General features: G+C 41.7%; 1 protein-coding gene across 1 annotated transcript in view; it reads right to left on the bottom strand.

Moving 5' to 3' along the window:
• Window positions 1-19,646, bottom strand: part of LOC142499998 (dynein axonemal heavy chain 11-like) — a 362,984-nt gene extending 343,338 nt beyond the window's left edge. The window contains exons 1-7 of the mRNA XM_075610053.1: window positions 18,958-19,646; window positions 9,995-10,135; window positions 8,170-8,348; window positions 7,866-8,055; window positions 6,730-6,829; window positions 3,772-3,983; window positions 2,417-2,650 (exon numbers count right to left, since the gene is read on the bottom strand). Of these exons, the coding sequence (XP_075466168.1) occupies window positions 2,417-2,650; window positions 3,772-3,983; window positions 6,730-6,829; window positions 7,866-8,055; window positions 8,170-8,348; window positions 9,995-10,135; window positions 18,958-19,203 (1,302 nt within the window). The 5' untranslated portion in view covers window positions 19,204-19,646. The remainder of the gene's footprint in view (window positions 1-2,416; window positions 2,651-3,771; window positions 3,984-6,729; window positions 6,830-7,865; window positions 8,056-8,169; window positions 8,349-9,994; window positions 10,136-18,957) is intronic.
• Between the last annotated feature and the right edge of the window lie 1,423 nt (window positions 19,647-21,069).

The raw sequence follows: 21,069 nt of genomic DNA, 5'->3' as shown, positions 1-21,069 counted from the left end.
GAATACCATTCTTGTGGTAGTGGATCGGTTTTCCAAGATGGCACACTTTATCCCTCTCAAAGGATTACCCTCCTCACCCGCCCTTGCGGATATTTTTGCCAAAGAGATTTTCCGGATCCATGGGATTCCCACATCCATCGTGTCCAATCGGGGTTCCCAGTTCGTCTCCAAGTTCTGGAGAAATTTCACCAAGAAACTAGGTATCTCGTCTTCCTTTTCTTCTGGATATCACCCTCAATCCAACGGACAGACCGAGAGGGTTAATCAATCCCTCGAGAAATACTTAAGGTGCTTCGTCTCTAATTCTCAGGATGACTGGGCAGAATTACTTACCTGGGCTGAGTACGCATTCAATTCTTCCAGGAATGAGTCCACTCACGAGACCCCCTTCTTTATCAACTACGGATTCCATCCGGCTCGCCTACCTATTACTAAAGAATCCTCTGGGGTACCAGCCGTGGACGAACATATTGCTCTCCTACAAGACTCTTGGTCCAGAATACAATCTGCATTACAAAAGGCATCCTTGACATCTAAAAATCCGGCTGATCGTCACCGTCGTCCGGCACCCGAATACAAACCCGGGGACAAGGTTTGGCTATCATCCAAGAACATCCGTCTCAAAACGCCTTCCCTCAAATTGGCTCCTAGGTTCCTGGGTCCCTTTTCCATTTTGGAGCAGGTTAATCCGGTTTCTTTTCGACTCCAACTTCCTCAAAGCATGAGAATTCCGAATGTCTTTCACACCTCACTTCTCAAACCTTTTATCTCCAGTAGCCTCTTTCCGGATCACACTTCTAAACCAGATCCTGTGATGGTACAGGGTAACGAAGAGTATAAAATACAGGCTCTACTGGATTCCCGTCTTTCAAGAGGTAAAGTCCACTTCTTGGTCCACTGGAGAGGTTTTGGACCCGAAGAGAGGTCATGGGTACCCCTGAAAGATATTCATGCTCCAGGACTCCTCAAACGCTTTCGTAAGAAGTTTCCATCAAAACCATGGAAGGATCGTCCTGAGGCCGATCCTGAAGGGGGGGGTACTGTGAGGATTCAGGGATCGCGGCATCCGCGCCCTGGTCTCCCTTCCCCTGCGGTTACTCCCGCGACCGTGGCGCGCGCCTCTCGCTGGCGTCACTCACCTTCGGCGGTCCTGGGGGTTCCCCGCCGTGCTCTGCGTCCTCGGATGCCCGCGGGGTCTGCAGTCCCGCATGCGGCCGCCGTGTTCTCCAGCCGCGCGCCTGAACAGCGCGCCGGGTGAGGTTAATTTATTCACTGCTCTTGCAGTGAAGACCCGCCCCCAGCACACTAAGAGGACCTCCTACCAAGACAAGAGTCCTCACCTGCCTGCCAATCAACGGGACCTATCCAGGATAGCTCCACGCAGTCCTCCAGGCCTGCCCCCACCTCTGATTGGCCAGTCACACTTTATAATGCCAGTTCTTCCTCTTACTCATTGCTCGACATAGTTTTCACTTGGATTACTACTCTGGCGTTTTCTCTCTTATTCTCTCAGGTTACGACTTGGCTTGGCGGACGTCTCTCTCTGGCTCTAGACCCCTGCTTGGACAAACGACCTTCCGGAATTCTCCAATCCCAGACTTTGGCTAACGGCAACGACAACGACATTTCTACACCGGTACCGGCAAGTATTGCTAGCTAAATACACCTGGCCTGGCAACGCCAAAATCACCACACTCCGGACACGCTCCCTTTGCTGCGGGTGCGTGCTTCTATACGTTCCTCACCTCAGTGAAAGGAACGGGTCTGGTCTGCGGGTAGCACCGGCGTAACACATAGCACTCAGACGCATTAAACAATACACTGCACATACGCATTGGGAAAAACATAACGTGCATTTCAATTAACGCTCATGCATTCCACTAGCGTTACCCAACATAACGCCATGAGCACGTTGCAAATTAAAATAAATACACATTACATACTGACAGTTGAACTGTTGACGTGGCTGAGCAGGCTGCACCATTCTGCTGCTGGAACCCATGCTTCTGCTTTTGATGCTGCAAAAATCAGAAGTCTCAAGTCCACAGAGGAGGAACTTGTGGTTCTGAGCAATGGCGTGGTGGAGAACCACTCAAAATGATTGGGTGATCTGTGCTCACACACTAGCACTGCGGACAAAAAAAAAAAAAGAGAGGATTTGGGGCAGGATGCCCACCAGAATAAATGCCGTGGTGAACACAGACCGCAGTGTGGACATGATGAAAAAAAAGTCGGGCTCAAACCTCTCCTCCAGACACTGTATATTTTATGATCCCTATCCTGTGTATCCTGAAGCTGCTTCCCTGAGCTGGATAAGATTTTAGTCTCATTCCTTGAAATAGAGCTGCACCACTGGAAAGCGGCATTACAGCATATTACGTATGGGCCACTTATCTGTAACGAAGACATATCTTACCTCAATGTACAATAACCTTTCCAGAATACTATCAAATCGGGAAAATACAAGGTTGGCCGGGAAGTCCCACAGTTTCACATCTTTCATGCTGCTGGAATTATAAGACATTTTCTCTTTGTAAATGGAGAAAGTTTTCTTGAAAGATGTAAACATTTGGACAGTTTGTTGTACCCTTTCTAGTCCTTCCTCCAACTCCATTTTGAAGATCTCCTCAGGGATTAGAAAGGTAAAAGCCTGTTACAGATTAAGTACAAGGGTAAATACGCAATTCATAATTATTCATTACATTATTGCACATGGAACCAAGTAGAGTTCTACTATACGGCATCTGTGTTTCAAAATGAGGTACAGTAGACAATAATTGAACAAGTGTCTTTTTATGGGTTAAGGATATCTCCTTAATGCATTGCACGAATATAGATGCCGATCTAATTCATTTTCTCTAAGGAAACTGGCTTGAAGGTGACAGATGTATAATAACTGCAATAAATATGTTTATATGCTACCTGAATATTTACCAAAGCGATATACTCAATATGTAGAAAAATGCTAAAACAATTCTCTTGACGTATCCTTTTAAATGATTTTACTTTTTCCCCCAGGTAGGATTAAAATTATCATTCAAAATTCCACATGAAAGACCTCTGATCACAACAGACTACAATGTACTAATTATAGGGAGGGAAATGTTAACAGAGATATTAAAGTGTATACAAGTTGGATAATCTGACTCAAGGAGTCGGGACTCTTACTCATTCTTAGAACATCTGAGGCATTGAGAGGTGCAGTCCAATGTAGTCGGCCAGTTGAATTTCTTAGTGGGTCTCAGAATATGAAGTGTTCGTCACACAAGTGTTTTTCTTATTCTTATCCCACTCTGTCCTTAACAGAGAGCCAATGAAGTTGTGGGGAGGGGGGACTCTGGCTGAACAAGCACTTGCTGAACACACAGTGACATCACACAGTGACATCACACAAGTTCGTAGCCAAGGGAAAATCGTACCCCTCCCAAGTCTAACTTTACTATATAGATGAAAAATACTTATAGGTGTCAGATATAGGTTTAAAAAAAATGGTATAAATTACCCGTATGAGACCCCTTAAACATGTCAAAGGAATTAGTTCACTTTGGCCCAAGGAAGGATTGCCCCTTTAAACCTCAAACTGAAGAGATGTAATTGCTTACCTTAATTTCTGCTTAAAAGGTATGATCATTTTTTACATTTTTTAAATGAAAATGTTAACACTTTTGAGAATGAATTCAAATCTGTGGCCACAGCAATTTTTGCCTCAGTGGGATGTATAATGAGCAGAGTATAAACTAAAATAATGAATTATAACATCATTTCTCTTACCGCGTCAATGAGAAGATTACAGAATTCTTGCAGAAGAACAATTATCCGTCCAGGAAAGCAATAATATCTGGAATGTGTCCATATCAGGCATATGGTGTGGAAAAGTGGTGTACTAAGATTTTCAATGTCTGGGAAGTTCGATTCCTCCAAATGGGCAATGTAAAATTTTAAAGGCCTCAAGTGTAACTCAATATCCAGGGCCTCGGAAAGAGCTACAAAAAGGTGAAAGGCATTCAAATAAAAGGAAGAGCTCATGCTCAGAACATTTTTCCAAATAAATTAAATGCAAAAATACAATTATTTCACAATAAATGCAATAAATAAAAAAACACAATAAAGGCCGTTACTGCAAGAAAGAACTTAAAAGAACCGCGAACTTAGAGGGTTATACATTAAACTGTGTACCAATTGGGGCACTATCACATGGAAAGTCTGACCGACTTCAACAGTGCTTCAGTGCAGGGGTGTAGCTATAGCCCGGGCAAAGCCTGGGGCCCCGCGCTCTTGGGGGGCTCGCTCTCCCCTGCTGTTGGCGACCCATCTGTCTCTCTTCAGATAGGCTTGGGCGGGTAGGAAAGCGGAAGATGCCAGCTGCGGAGTGTGGAGCTGATCACTGAACAGCTGGAGGGAGGAGGCAAGAAGGGCTTTCTTCCTGCTTAACCACTTCCGGGCAGCAGGTGGCGCTGCAGAGCACTCCATAGCTGCTCCTCTCTGCATCTCCTGGTTCCGTGTGTCTGTTGGCAAGTGTGTATGTTGGTTAGTGTGTGTGTATTTGTAATGCATACAGTATGTGTGTTTCATGCATTATGTGCATGTATATGTTGTATATTTAGTGGGTTTTTTATATGTTGAATATAAATGTATTTGTATATGGTATGTATGTGTCATACTAATGTTGCATGTTTGGTATGTGTGTATATGGTGTAGTGTTTGTGTGTACATATGGGAGGGGAGTGAGGAGAGAGGATGGGGGGGGAGGAAGTAGAGATAATGATGATGATGATGATGATGAGGGGGGGAGAAATGAGGAGGAAGGGGGGAGAGTAGATGAGGAGGAGGAGGAGGGGTATAGAAGATTATGATGATGATGATGATGATGATGATGATGATGAGTGGAAGAGATGATGGGGTAATATGAGGGATGATGAGATCGAGCAGGGAAGTGCAATCTTTTTCTGCTGCGCCCCCCCTGCCGGCTGTCGCCCTCTCCCCACGCCCCCCCCACCCCCCTTACCTAGGTTCTGCGTGTCATGACGTCACGTTGCCATAGCAAAGTTATGTCACATTGCCATGGCGACGTGTCTCCAGAAGCCCTCTGAACCAAGGTAAATGAAATTTGTAGGGGCCTTCGCCGCTTCCTTGGCATTTAATTTAAGTGCCTCCGGGAAGCACACATGGCTTCTGTAAACCCCACGCCCCCGGCAGATAATCTCGCGCCCCCCGCAGTTTGCGCACCCCTGAGATAGAGGGTCAGGGAGAAAAAAATTGTAGTCAGTATTAATATTAATGGGGCCCTGAAATTTTTTTTGCCCCGGGGCTCATGAATGTCTAGCTACGCCACAGCTCCAGTGCAATAGTACCCGAATCGTCACTCCCACAGTTTAATGAATAACCTCTAGTGTGATCACTTGATATATTTATTTGTATTGACAATAAGTCTTAGCAACTACTGAGCAATGTCTGTTGACATCAGGCACAGATGGTCAACCTATTTGGACCTTAGTATACATAAAAAAAAAACATCTGTGAGAGTGTCATGTGAATCCAATACAGGTCAAGTTGATCAACGCCTGTCTTTTAATGCTCCTCTGAATTGAAATAATAGGTTTGAAAAATTCTAGAATGCTTTCAGTAAATGAGTACTTCAGTATTTATTTGGACTAACAATAGATATTATAAGACAAGCGTTAGAGAGTTTTCCTCTCTTTCTTAGGTCAGCAATACTGATTTACAAAGATTCCATGAGTTTAACACAGATGTAAAAAAAGAAAAATAAGATAGCCATCTAAGGCCGCGCTTATAGTGCTGGCGACGCGACCGATGACATCACCTGCGAAAGTTATCAGTTAACTTTCAACGACGTCACTAGCGACAGGGTCACCGATTGGTTCAGAGACAGTCACATGTGGCGACAGCCTCTGAAAAATCTACCCGGCTTCCAAATTTTTGGTCACTCCATCACTCCATCGCTCCATCGCGCTTACTATAAGCGCTCGCGATGAAGTAAATTATTTTGTTTTGGAGCTCCGTCGCGGGCACTATAAGCGCAGCCTAAGGCAGATGATGCAGAGAAGGAATAAAAAGACAGGGCAATAAATGGATGAAAGGGACAGTGAGACACAGGACCATACATCAGCAGTGTGCAGGGAAAGGGGGGTTTAATTGTAAAATTCAAAGAGCGGCAGGGAGAAACATTACAAAAAAATATGGTAGTGGATTAAAAAAAAACGCATATCAACATTAAGTCCTCTTGTTTTAGTATCAAATTGTATTATCATTTTGTGTTCAAATGTTTTCCGTTCACGAGTGCTTCTAAGCATTCCATTGAGGAGAACACGGCTATTTCTACTTAATGCCACAATGCTTTGAGAAAGGAGTCCAAAAAGAAAATAAACAGAAGTGAAACAGCCAATATTTTTTAAAAACGATTTATTCATTTTTATATACGAAAGTCTGTTCTTATTTCAAGACTTTATATAGTTAACGAATGAAAAAAATTACATAAATGCGCCAGGAGGCATATATGACGGTTACACAAATCACTTCCTTCAAGGAGTCAATGGCCCCTATTCAACATGTAAAGAAGCAGAATACCAGACACTAAACTATGCATTAATTAGCCTTCAAGTGAATGCATTACTGCATTTATTAACTGTGTATGGTCTAGTGTCTCACCCTATTGCGAAAGATAGGCATTCGTTTTGAAATTCCTTAGTTTAATGGACATAGTTTTCATACCTTCTTCCACTTTGGAGATCAATTCCATGAAACTGAGGTAATAGCTGCTTCTTTTTTTCTGCAAAATATCAATTACTTTATGGACCTCTGGATTTTGCAACTATGGGTGGAAAAAAAGGAATACAGACTAAATATATTACGCTGACATAATCTAAAATATAGCCTCAGAATTGTATATTCAGTCCGTTCATAAAACTTATTCAACAATTAGTGACAAAGTGCTCCAAAGCCGAATCTTTATGGTTCAAATGAAATATAATTCCAGAAATGCAGGATAAGACACAGGGGTTGGTGAGATTAATGCAGTAAAGTCCCCAGATGGGCCAATATTCTCTGAAGGATAAGGCAAATGGTAGCACCACACTCAAAACCTCATTGGGAAGGTCCCTGGACTCACAGCTGACAATTTGAATAATGAAAGCAGTAGTACCCACACTTATACCCCGCCCTGTGCTTCCTGGTGGGCGTGCAGCCAGGTGAAGTTGCTTGGACTGGAATGGAAAGCAGAACCTGCGCACTGCCAATGAAGTGGGCGCCAAAGTGATGAATAAAATATATCCTTGATAAAGTGTATTTTCTACGCGAAACGCGTAGGAGAGTGTTTACCTCCTTTTTTATGGATCAATAAAGAAAATATGTTTTATTCATCACTTTGGCACCCACTGCGTTGGCATTGCGCCGGTTCTCCTTTCCATTCCGATCATAAAGCTTACTGAATAATCATAACTTAGGGTCAATTTTCAAAAAAAGTATGATTATTATACTAAATGCAAAAATATATTTATTTTTGGAGATCAAGTATGATCTATTCTAGATTGATTATTCAAATGCTGAAAAAAAAAGATAATGTTTTACACAAACATTAACTGACAAAGTAAAAAAGCCGAAATGTTCAACTGGTTTTGAGAAAATCAGTGGCGTTTGTATGTTGTAAAATATTGGCATAGATAGATGCTTTTTGATATCCTTTGGTTCGCTTTTCCAGATTTTTGTTTTGTGCAGAAAAGACTACAAGGCAACCCAAAATATCCCAGCATTCAAGAATTTCCAGTCAATTCAATGCCAATACTCATTGATTCACAAGATATAATGGTCATAATACCCAACGGTGTGCATCCCAAGACTCTGTTTGTTACCTGGTAATAAACACCAAGCAGGTTTTCTTTTTGCATCGCCCAAAATTCGAGTTCAGTAGAAGGTCCTGGATGTTCGCCCTGCAAAATCTTCTGGGCTGAATCTCGCTTTAGGACATCAGTTATCTGATGCGTCCATTGGATTACCATGGTCTCTATAGAATGTAGAGTTATCCTTTTGATGGGGTTTAACCTACAGTCATGAAAAAATGAGTTGGATTTCTATGAAATATCCCCTTCTGAAAGCAATGTTTAGCAGTATTAATGAAACTTTTGAAATGTAATGAAAGCGTTGCTGGATACTTACATGTTCACATCTTCTGTCAAACATTCTGTTGGCAGTGGTAAGAGGGTTCTTCCTGATACAAGTTCTTGAAGATTCAAAACGTTACCATTTAGCTTTTCGATGTGACAGGTTACATCCTGCAGAACTACTCTTGGCCAATCAATATAATTACTTGGATTTGAAAGAATTGCAAGCAACACCTGGAGATAATGGGATCAGTGCAAATAAAATTTAAAACAATTGTTTAGTGTACCACATTGCAGCAAATATGTTGATGGAATGATAAAAACAGAATATGGTGCAATAGTAGGACAGTTATAAATTCATAATGATTGCATCATGAATCACAATTGAAATTCCTTTATGATACCCTATTCTGTGAAATTGATCTAATGAAAAGATTACTTTTCAACTCCTGACCTTACACCTGCAGTACAGACCAAAGTTTCTGAATGTCTCTCTGCGATATCATCCTGGTTGGCCCTCTGCTGACTTAAACTTAACATGGCAAAAACAGAGCTCCTCATACTTCCTCCCAAACCTGGCCCTACTACCTCCTTCCACATTACTGTTGGAAGTTCTATCATTTGCCCTGTAACCCAAACACGCTGCCTAGGGGCAGCTGCCTCTCTCACATTCAAAACGTTTCTAAAACCTGTCGCTTTTTCCTAAGCAATATTACAAAGATACACCCTTTCCTCTGTTGCTCGACTGCTAAAACTCTGACTCAGACCCTCATTCTCTCCGTCTCGACTACTATAACCTCCTGCTGTTCGGCCTTCCTGCCTCTCATCTGTCTCCCCTACAATCTATCCTAAACGCTGCTGCCAGAATCACAACTCTTTCCTAAATCTGTCTCCACGTCTCCCCTGCTGAAATCACTCTCCTGGCTTCCTATCAAATCCCGCATCTCGCACTCAATTCTCCTCACTTTTAAAACTTTACACTCTTTTGCCCCTCCTTACATCTCAGCCCTAATTTCTCTCTATGCACCATCCCGACTATTGCGTTCTGCTCAAGGATGTCTTCTGTCTACCCCTTGTGTATCTAAAGCCCTCTCCCGCCTTAAACCTTTCTCACTGACTGCCCCACACCTCTGGAATGCCCTTCCCCTCAATACCCGACTAGCACCCTCTCTATCCACCTTTAAGACCCACCTTAAGACAGACTTGCTTAAAGAAGCATATGAGTAGCACCGTGGCTAACACTATACATAAAGCTTGGCCATCTGCAGATGCACTTACCAGAATGCCCTCCTACTGTCTCTGTATGTTTTTCCTACCTACCAATTAGATTATACGCTCTTAGGAGCAGGGACACCTCTTCCGAAATGTTACTTCTATGTCTGAAGCACTTATTCCCATGATCTGTTATTTGTATTTTTTGTTATTTATATGATTGTCATGTGTATTACTACTGTGAAGCGCTATGTACATTAATGGCGCTATATAAATAAAGACATACATACAAACAACTGTAAGCTCTATAAACTTTAAATAGTAGGGGTTCTTTGTTACCCTTGTACCTACCATTGTTGATATGAATGACTCACTGGACAGATATACTTTTATGTAAACATGCTGTCACCTTGTTTGATTTGTAATTGTACCCTTCATATCTATAGCAACCTATAACTTATTTCATCCCCAAAATCTAAAGGTACATGTATCCTACTACCAACATTTATTGCTGGACTGGTCTTGCTTTTGTGTAAATTGAAACTGTGCCTTCCAAGTAATTTGGTGCTGCTATCAATAAAGACAGTGTTTAGTACCGACAGGGAAAATTCACTACATTTCACAACGCGCAAGGGTGGCAGGAACACAAAAGGATGACTAGAACTTACCTCACTAATGAGAACAGACACTTGCTCCAGAATTAAGTAGGACACTTCCCCCAGTCCAATTTCCTGTTTAAAATTAGTTGAAATTCTCTTAGGCGCTTTCTTCAACAAGCATAAAAGTTTGGTCTTCCAGGCTACAGACATCTATGTAATGCAGGAAAGATATCACATAACAAGTACTGTATGCATTAATCCAGGGGTGCTCAACTCCAGTCTTCAAGCTCCCCCAACAGGTCATTAATCAGCTCAGTGTCAGTATCAAATGTGCTAATTTGCTAAAACGTAACAGGATGTACATACTCAGAGAGGTGTGAATCTGCAAATATTCATTTAGCTGCAATTTCAATTTAACTTTAAAAAAAAATGTGAAAAATTAGCAAAAGAATTCAAATGTTTGCACCAAAAGTTCCACTGAAATTGCCCACATTGTTAAACATTCACTATTTTGCCTTCTTAAAGTGGCAAAATAGAAGCCCCACGACTTCCATTTTTTTAAATTATTACAAGTCGATCGAGCTTCGAAAGTAAAAGTAATCGAAAATGCAATGCCCATTGACTTTTAATTTGTATTAAACTTTTGTATCCAAGTGAACTTTTCCACCGACACGATATAGGTTTTCACATTTATAATACTCACAATAACCACAAACTTACACTATGCCAAATACTCAATGACCATACAATACAGGTCTCCCTCGTATCCGACGGTCCGCTCTCCGAACGGGTTATCTGACGCCGCATAATGCAGTCTGCTGGATGCATTATCCGACGTTGGAACCGCTTATCCGACACGCACCGCCGTGGATTAACATGGACCCATGATCTGAAGGTCTGTTATTCGACGGTGGTTTGCGGAACGGGTTCCGGTGGATAAGCAAGGACTGCCTGTAAAATGTAACATGCTATACACACACATACTCAATGACCACAACATATTACTGTACAGGCATGTAACGGGGGACTTACCCTGTTCAGAAAACTTGCCTCTAATCCAGCAGTGTGCTGGTTAATTGACCAGCACCTGGCTGATTAGAAGTGTCAGAAAAAGCCTGCCTCTGAGACAGGAAGAGAGACTCCTGAGCTCCCACGTGGGCTGAAACAGGAAGGGACAGAGAGGTCTTGAGAGCTGTAGACTGACAGCCAGACAAGACAACAAGGTGAGAAGACTTCTAAAACCTGAAAACTGAAAGTGCCTTAGGACAAAAAGGCTATGCCAGGAGAGCAGAGAAGGATTCCCCCCTACTGCTACCAGAGAGACAGATAAGCTTTACTTTCTAAGACTGTTGTATATCTGCACATATCAAACTATATGTTTGGGGCTGGGAAACATGCTATCTAAAGGGAGTTCTGGACTGCATATGTTTACCTAGAAATACTCCCAAGTGGAGCAGAAGCTTTGTTTAACCCCTTATTTGCATACGTTTGATGATTTTCATGTGTTAAAGAAGCAGGCGCAATAAAAGCCTTATTTTTAATTTCACCTTAAAAACGGTCTCCATTGCGTACCTCTGCACACATCTCTTACAAGGCATACCCCGCATTAACGTACGCAATGGGACCGGAGCATGTATGTAAAGCGAAAATGTACTTAAAGTGAAGCACTCCCTTTTTTCCACTTATCGATGCATGTACTGTACTGCAATCGTCATATACGTGCATAACTGATGTAAATAACGCATTTGTAACAGGCTCTATAGTCTCCCCGCTTGCGCACAGCTTCGGTACAGGTAGGGAGCCGGTATTGCTGTTCAGAACGTGCCGACAGGCGCATGCGCGAGCTGCCGTTTGCCTACTGGGCGATATGTCCTTACTTGCGAGTATTTAAGTATACTTAAAGTGAGTGTCCTTAAACTGGGGTATGCCTGTATGTACTATGTACCATATTATACACACATACTCAATGACACACAATATCATGCACCATATTATATACGCGCTCAATGACCACACAATATAATGTACCATATAATACACACATACTAAATTATCACAAAATATAATGTACTATATAATACACACATACTAAATGATCACACAATATAATGTACCATACTCTACATACATATTCAATGACCACAAAATAAATAAAGGGGGTGGAAAATCGGACTTATGAGGAGAGGATAGCTAAATTAGATTTGTTTACATTAGAAAATAGGCGTTTCAGAGGGGATATGATAACTATATACAAATATATTCGAGGTTAATACAAGGAGCTTTCAAAAGAACTATTCATCCCAAGGGCAGTACAAAAGGACTCAGGGCCATCCCTTAAGGTTGGAGGAAAGGAGATTTATCCAGCCACAAAGGAGATTATGCTTTACAGTAAGGGCCGTAAAAATGTGGAAATCATTGCCCATGGAGACTGATGGCAGATACAATAGATATCTTCAAAAAAAGTTGGGCATCTTTTTTAGAAAGGAAAGGTATACAGGGATATACCAAATAAGTAAGCATGGGAATGATGTTGATCCAGGGAGAAATCTGATTGTCAATATTGGAGTTAGAAAGGAATTAACTTGTTCCCCTTATGAGACATAATTGGACAATGTTTCACCAGTTTTTTTTATTTGCCTAGCTCTGGATCAAAATACTGCAAAAACAAATATAGGATAAGTATCTGTCGTCTAAATGAAACATAGGTTAAACTTGATGGACATACATCTTTTTTCAACCTCATCTACTATGTAACTATAATGTACTACATTATACTCACATACTCAATGACCACAAAATACAATGCATCATATTATACACTAATATAGAAAAGAAAAAAGCGCAACACACCAATAGTGTAATTCCGTTTTCTTTTTCGATTCATTAAAAAGGTAAGTATTGCACTTAGTTTCCACGATTATTTTTTACAGCATTTAAAAATACAAAGAGCTTGTTTCGTTTAAAGCCTGTATTATAGTAAGCGCGTGCCGCGCTAGCATCAATGAGAAATACCTGTCTCCCTATGACAGTATCTAGTGCAGACACGCACGCCCGCACGGCAGAGAGCGTTGGCACGGCAGCTGTGTGGCAAGAAAGACATGTGTATTTTTGAGCGGCTGCCGTGCCACCCTTGGGACATCATGGCTACGCCCCCTAGTCACGCGCGTCATCACTAATTAATCCAGGAGTGCTCAACACCAGTCTTCAAGCTCCCCCAACAGGTCATTAATCATTAATCAGCTCAGTGCCAGTATCAAATGTGCTAATTTGCCAGTCAAAACATAACAGGATGTACATACTCAGATGTGTGAATCTGCAAATATTCATTTATCTGCAATTTCAATTTAACTTTAAAAAAAAAAATGTGAAAAATTAGCAAAATAAAGAATTTAAACGTTTGCACCAAACATTCCACTGAAATTGCCCACATTGTTAAACATTCACTATTTTGCCTTTTTAAAGTGGCAAAATAGAAGACCCCTGACTTCCATATAGTAAGCACGTGCGCACTAGCGTCAATGAGAAATACCTGTCTTCCTATGACTGTATCTAGTGCAGACACGCACACGGCAGAGCGTTGGCGCGGCAGCTGTGTGGCAAGAAAGAAATGTGTATTTTTGAGTGGCTGCCGTGCCACGTGACACTGAGCCAATCACAGTGAGGCAGAAGAAAAACCTACCCTGGTGACATCATGGTCACGCCCCCTAGTCATGCGCATCATCGTTTGACCTATATACACAAAATGCTTGCGCCATGTGTAGTGCCTTATTAACGCTTGGGCACGCTGGGCAGTTGCCCGGGGGCCCCACGAGCATAGGGGCCCCATACTAATCTATGCACAGACCAGAATTTAACACTAATTTTCCGATCACTCGCCTCAACATTCAAATCTCCCGCTAACTCGGTAGAAGGAGAAAAATGATGACTTGTAGCAGAGAGTTGGCAGGGCCCAGTGCACTGCTTTGCCCGGGGGCCTATAATGCTGTGAAGACGGCCCTGGCCACGTGCACAACTTCATGCACGCGCTTACTATAACAGACCAAGTTGGTACTTGATCTCCACCAGTCTCCCCAGCCTTGCTGACATGCAGCTGTGAATGTGGAATAATTTCTGGAGAGCTCCCAACGCTGCAGCTCCATGTTAGCAAGGCCGGGGAGACCAGCAGAGCTCGACTTCCAACATGTGCTCCTTGTGTTTTTCAATGCTGTACAAGATTGTGGAAATCTTAAGTGCATTACTTAACTTTTAATGAACTTAAAAAGAAAACGGAATTAAACTATTGGCGTGTTGCGCTTTCGCCTTTTCTAGATTAACGTGAAGTGATCAGGCACCTCATTAAGGAGAGCTGCAAACGCCAGATTTAACCCTTTTTTGGATCCAAGAAGAGGATTTCCTTTCATTTCTCTGGATCTGAGGACTTACATTCAGACTCTTTTTGCTCCAGATCTAAACACATGGATGTTTTGGTGACTTTTTTATGACTCATTGTATTATATAGTGCAGCGATTTAATTACTTAGAGCGCACATTTACTTTTTGTTATCACACCATATTATACACACATATTCAATGACCACGCAATATAATGTTCCATATAATACTCACATACTCAATGAGACAATACACAATATCATGTTCCATATTATACTGTGGTGGATTGGATAAAATGCCTATTTCTTCATCTGAAATGTGTACCTTGCTATGATTCCTTACTCAAAATGGCTACCACAGCTACCCCTCCCATCAAGTATGGAAGATGGCACCCAGGAATTCCATTCCAAGGCCGATATGTTCAAAAACTACAAAAACAAGACCATAAATCATAACAACAAGACCATACAAGGACGAGACCTAACAAAGAATCACTGAGCTGTCTAGCTCTTTTGCATACAAACCCCCTCCCCTACAGCCCCTGTATATGAACGCAGGCTGTGTAGTAATAAAGTCAGACATTATCATACTGAACTCCTGTGTGTCAGCGTGATATTTTCTCAGTGCATGCACTATATATATATATATATATATATATATATATATATATATATATATATATATATATATATATATATATATATATATAGGGAAAATAATCTGGACGAGGTACTCTGAGGACGTTTTTGGTCTGATCCAAATTATCCAATTCAATACCATGCATGTCCCATGCCCCTGAGAATTCCACCTTTAAATTCCAAAAAGGGCTATCTGTCGCCCATATAAACATCCGGAGCCTGCTGCCCAAACTGGACGAACTAAGGGCATGGTGCCTTATGCATAAACCCAAAGCCATCATTCTTACAGAAACATGGCTATCGCCTAGAACCCCTGATGCGAATATCGCCATTCAGGGATACTCCATTTCTAGGAGAGATAGGTCAAAGAGAGGAGGTGGGGTGTTATTTTATATTGCAGACACATTACAATTTACACTGTTAAATTGCCCCCCAAGCCCAGCCTCTTTTGAAATTCTAGTTGGCAAAGTCTGCCTCCCCTTTTCTAAGCCCATCTTGCTTGCTGGCATCTACCGCCCCCCTAAAATCCCTGACTGATATCACCCAATTTCTTGGCTCCATTTTCTCTCTGAATGAGAAGAGTGAGCTGCTAGTTCTTGGGGATTTCAACTTCAATTGGCTTGACCCTAAAAACCACAAACTCCAGATACAACTCAAGTCACTTAACCTATCGCAACTCATTTCCCAACCCACATGGATAAACCTGAAATCGCATAACCATTCCTTGCTAGACTGGATTCTCTCCTCAAACCCCAGCAGAATCCAATCCTCTGGCATCCTTCCTGATATTTTCAGTGACCATGCAATAGTGTACTGTGTAAGGAAAATTAAACCGCCCCATTCAAGCCCTAAAGTTCTCCTCACTAGAACATTTAAAAACTTTAACCCACAACAGTTTCTGGATGACCTTACCAACTGCCCATGGCACAGAATCTATTTAATTCCCGACCCTGATTCTGCGCTCGACTATTTCCAATCTGAGTTCTTAAAACTCTGCGATACCCATGCTCCACTACGCAAAATAAGGGTATGGGGTGCCCACCTTCCATGGGTTACACCTGACCTTATAGCACTCTACCAGCTCAGGGATGCCTTGTGGAAAAGCTACAAAGTAACTGCCACCACCAAGGATCTCAATCACTACAGATGCATGCGGAACATGTGCACAAGGCAAACAAGGCATGCAAAAGCACAATATTACTCTGACAATCTCCACCAGAATACATCAAACCCAGCAAACTTCTGGAAGGTTATCAACAATATATTCCAGCCTCCTAACCATCAGCAACCAAGTAATATCACTAAGGGGGATATTACTCTGACAAACCCCACTGACATTGCAAATGCATTCAATGATTACTCTGTGGGGTGTGCCACTAACCTATTAGCGAAACGCAGCCCAAACCACAAACCTGAATCTCATCTTGGGAGTACCCCTATAGTCCCACCCCCTCCCAACACTGCCCACAATTTTCAATTTGGCCCAGTATCTGAAGAGGAGATTATACAAGCGCTCCTCAAACTAAAACTAAGCAGCCAATGTGGACCCGACTTACTACAATCTAGGTTCCTACGACTTGGTGCCCCAGCCATTGCCAAACCAATTGCGTCCATAGTCAACTCTATCCTGTCTGCAGGCCATATCCCTAAGACCTGGAAAACTGCCAGAGTTGTCCCAATCTTCAAAAGTGGGGACAAAAACACTGTCTCAAACTACAGGCCAATCTCACTTCTCCCAATTCTATCCAAAGTCATGGAAAATGTGTCCACTCCCAATTAAGCGATTTCTATACCAAGACAAATTTCCCTAGCCAATTCCAATCTGGCTTTCGTCCCAAACACTCCACCGTAACTACCCTGCTAAAGGTTTGCAATGAAATCCAGTGTGGAATGGAACAGGGTCAACTCACTGGTGCAGTATTCCAAGATTTTGCAAAGGCTTTTGACACAGTTGATCATGCTATCCTGCTTAACAAACTCCAGAGCTCTGGAATAGGGAAGCATGCTTTAAACTGGTTTCAGTCCTACCTATCAGGAAGATCCCAACATGTGTCCATCTCAGGCTCTAACTCCAACCATCTGGATATCACCTGTGGTGTCCCGCAGGGCTCTGTTCTGGAGCCCCTACTCTTCTCAGTGTTCATTAATTATCTTCCCACAGCTTGTAAGGAAGCCTCAATACACATGTATGCAGATGACACAATCCTATATGCACACAGCCATAGCCTCTCTGACCTTCAACACATACTTCAGTCTGACTTTTTGAGACTCGAAAACTGGATTTCCCAAAACAAACTGGTTTTAAACACTGACAAGACTGTAACAATGGTATTCGGGACCAAGACTAAATTTGTAAAGCTTCCAGTGACTGAGCTCCTGATTAGAACCAACGCTAACATCACCCTAACACCTGTCACTAGTTTTAAATACCTGGGCTTATGGTTCGACTCCCACTTAACATTCGGGATGCACATTGATACCCTGACAACCAAGACCTATGCCAAACTAGGGGTACTTTACAGGAACAAATCCTCCCTAAGTCTCCTGGTCAGAAAGCGTGTCGCACAGCAGATGCTAATGCCAATTATTGACTATGGAGACAGTATATGGCTCGGCACCTCAAACCCACCTTAGCAAACTTGACACCCTCTACAATTCTATTTGTCGTTTTGTTCTCCAATGCAACTACAACACACATCACTGCGAAATGCTCAAAGAACTAGATTGGTCAACACTCGAGTCTAGGTGCAAAGTTCACCTTTCCTGTCTTGCCTTTAAATTCTTCATGGGCAAGCTACTCAGCTACCTGAACAAGCTCCTCACCCCTACCACTTGCACCACTTATCACCTGAGATTAGACTCCAAAAGACTGTTCATGGTACCAAGGCTCAACAAAGTATCCGGACGTTCCTCCTTCTCCTAACGTGCACCCCAAAACTGGAACAACCTACCAGAGACTCTCACATCCACCACCAGTTTAAGTTCTTTCAAATCTAAGGCTGTCTCACATTTTAACCTGGTCTGTAACTGTTTCATACGCTCATAATATATATTTTCTTTAACTGTGCATGCAATGTCTTGTATATAATGTATACCCTGTTCATTTATTGTAACTGTACTTGTAACCATGTATTATTTGTTTTACTCTGTGCCCAGGACATACTTGAAAACGAGAGGTAACTCTCAATGTATTACTTCCTGGTAAAATATTTTATAAATAAAAATAAATAAATAAATAATACTCACAATATCATATATCATATTATACACACATACTTAATGACAACACAATATCATACTCACATATTCATTGACCCACGCCATATCATGTACCATATTATATTCACATACTCAATGACCACACAATATAATGTACCACATTATACTGTACACATTATACACACACATATTCAATGGCCACAAATTATAATGTGGCTTAATATACTCACTCAACGAACACTGACACTGAATCGCAATGAATGATCATAGCATGTCTGTGACACATTACACAATCACATAATGTGCAGCATTACAAGCACACATTCTTAATGATAATAACGATATTATAATGTGCCATATTAATAGACAAAATGTCTCAACCATTTTATATACATACATACATACATACACACACACAAAAACACACACACACACACAAACACAAACACACTTCATTTTTATTTTCACACCCACAGCACTACTACCTTTTCCATTTCCATTATAACAAATATCATACTTAGAGAGAAAATTTGAATTAATTTAACAAACACTCCACCCCTTCCTATTTTCAGGGCATATATTTTGCTTAAATCTTTCTAAAATACAGCTCTAGAATCTTTGTTCAATGAATTGTGTATTTTTAATTTATTTTTTTAAGTTAGCACTGCTACTTTTTTAAGCTACTTGGGTCACAATGTTGCGCACAAGCTCTGCTTACTGTCTGAGTCTGTCAACTTTTATTCAACTCTTCTATGCAGTGCCCTGAGCTCACTGCCCTACACTGAGCCGGCTTCATGTCTCTAACCTGCCCATCTCCAGCGTGCAGAGTCCCCCCGGGACCGGTGGATAGCAGCAGCCTCCCCCCATGCTCTGCTGTCTCTAGGAAGTCCAGCAGCAGCCTCTGGTTCTCTTCAGCGGAAACGAAACGGTTCCATTTCTCTGTTTTCAGTCTATGGCATCTGAAGGCTTGTTCTTTGATGTAATCTATGCGCTCATCCCCTGCCAGGCTGCTTTTCGCAGCCTCTAGTGGGAAAGCAGCGCTGGGCTCCATCGTATCTCTCACTGTGAGGAATGGGAAGGAGTTTCATAAACTGTATCTAGAGGAAGAAATCAAGCAGATGTATGCAGTGACACACTGTTGTGTTGTGATTTCTAATGGACTCTGCACCCCAAGTTACTCCCACTCCTACCTTATATTGTGCTCAGTTTGTACATCGGACATCACATCACTTCACCAGTATTTTCAGCTGCCCAAAGTCTTCCACTGATGATTCCAACTGTTGCACCAATTGCTGCAGATTCAGTTGCTGCTTCATATGAGCAATACAAAAAAATGACTTGAATTATATAACAACCATGCAACATGGAGGTGTTCTCGCTGGCCAGGTCAGCTGGAAGCTGGCTGCAGTCTTCTACAAGGAGAATGATATTGGAAACCAGCCTATTCCGCTGATACCTGAGCAGTGACACAGCCCTGCCCCCTCATTAACCCCCAGGGAAGAGCAAATAGAGGAGGTATTGTTTTAACAAGCTGTGGGGGAAAAAGTATGTCCTTCATTAAAAAAACATAGCGTTAGCCTTGTGGCTGCCAGGGGATGCAACAAGGTTGCTGGCCTCCCTGGAAGCCCAATTGGTTAAGTGTATGTAAATAGTAAGCAGGTATTGTGTCATATGTACTAAGCAATGCGACTCCATAATACACCTTCCAACATGGCTTAGTCAATATGGCCCTCTACATCAGATTCAAGTGAATGGAGCTGTAAAGTGTCTAATTGAGTAACACAGTTAGTATAACGCAAATCACTTGGATGGGGCTTTAAGGTGTCTTCCAGCATGGAAGGTGGACTATAGAACAGCACTGTTTAGTAAACATGGTCCTCTGCACTGCATTTGTAAAACACACCCCTACTGTATGCACACACTTCAAATGCATACTGCATTTACAACCTTATTCTACACACTAAAAAAGGCACAGTGTATTTACATGTACGAGTTCCATGACTCTTTTAGTGCTGTTTTCTAATGAAAATCCCCATAGACTGAACGGCTGCTTTGGCATACTGTGCATAGAATTACCCCCTTTTGGGCATTAAAACATATTTGGATCATTACATTTCTATCACCTACCAGATGGCATTCTGCAATTTAGAATTATTCACTGGCAACTTTGTTGACATAAATAATTAAATGTTCTGCGACAAGTTCAATGCTCCTTTTACAGCACATAGGAAAATATGATTCACAAGGTAGACTTCTGGCTAATGCAACCTGATATGTTTCTTTCAAATAACCATGTTTGATGGAGCAGATCACCTCACACCTGGCTGTGCTGCAACAGGAGAGCCGCACACTTACACACTATGTCCTTTTATTGTATTTACACACAGTGCATGTTATCAAAAAACATGACATTTTATGGATAGTTTGGGGGAGTGCAAAGCATGTTCTGTGCCAAGTTAGAAGCCAATTGGTGTATGTCTTGCCACATTTATGTACATTAATCGTTTTTCACATTAAACATTTTAGTCTATCCCTATAGTGCATAATGTAAACAATTTGCAGTGTGTGCTAGCAAACACTTTGAAATTTTCAGGATAGTTGTGGGCAGTATACAGCACCTCATGTGGCAAGTTTTAAATTAATCACTTTATGTTTTGACTCCTGGATTCACAATAAACGCGTTTATGTGAGCATTTTCCACTTTCGGAAAGTGGTTAATGTACATAATTTGCGGTGCATGTTATCAAAAAACATGACATTTTATGGATAGTTTGGGGGAGTGCAAAGCATGTTCTGTGCCAAGTTTGAAGCCAATTGGTGTATGTCTTGCCACATTTATGTACATTAACTGTTTTTCACATTAAACATTTTAGTCTATCCCCACAGGAACCATGTCAAAAACAGCATAAAATGCAAA

This window comes from Ascaphus truei, chromosome 7, assembly GCF_040206685.1.
Source record: "Ascaphus truei isolate aAscTru1 chromosome 7, aAscTru1.hap1, whole genome shotgun sequence".
Classification (NCBI taxonomy): Eukaryota; Metazoa; Chordata; class Amphibia; order Anura; family Ascaphidae; genus Ascaphus; species Ascaphus truei.
Note: the sequence above shows the minus strand (reverse complement) of the source record. Positions and strands in the feature narration are given on the sequence as shown.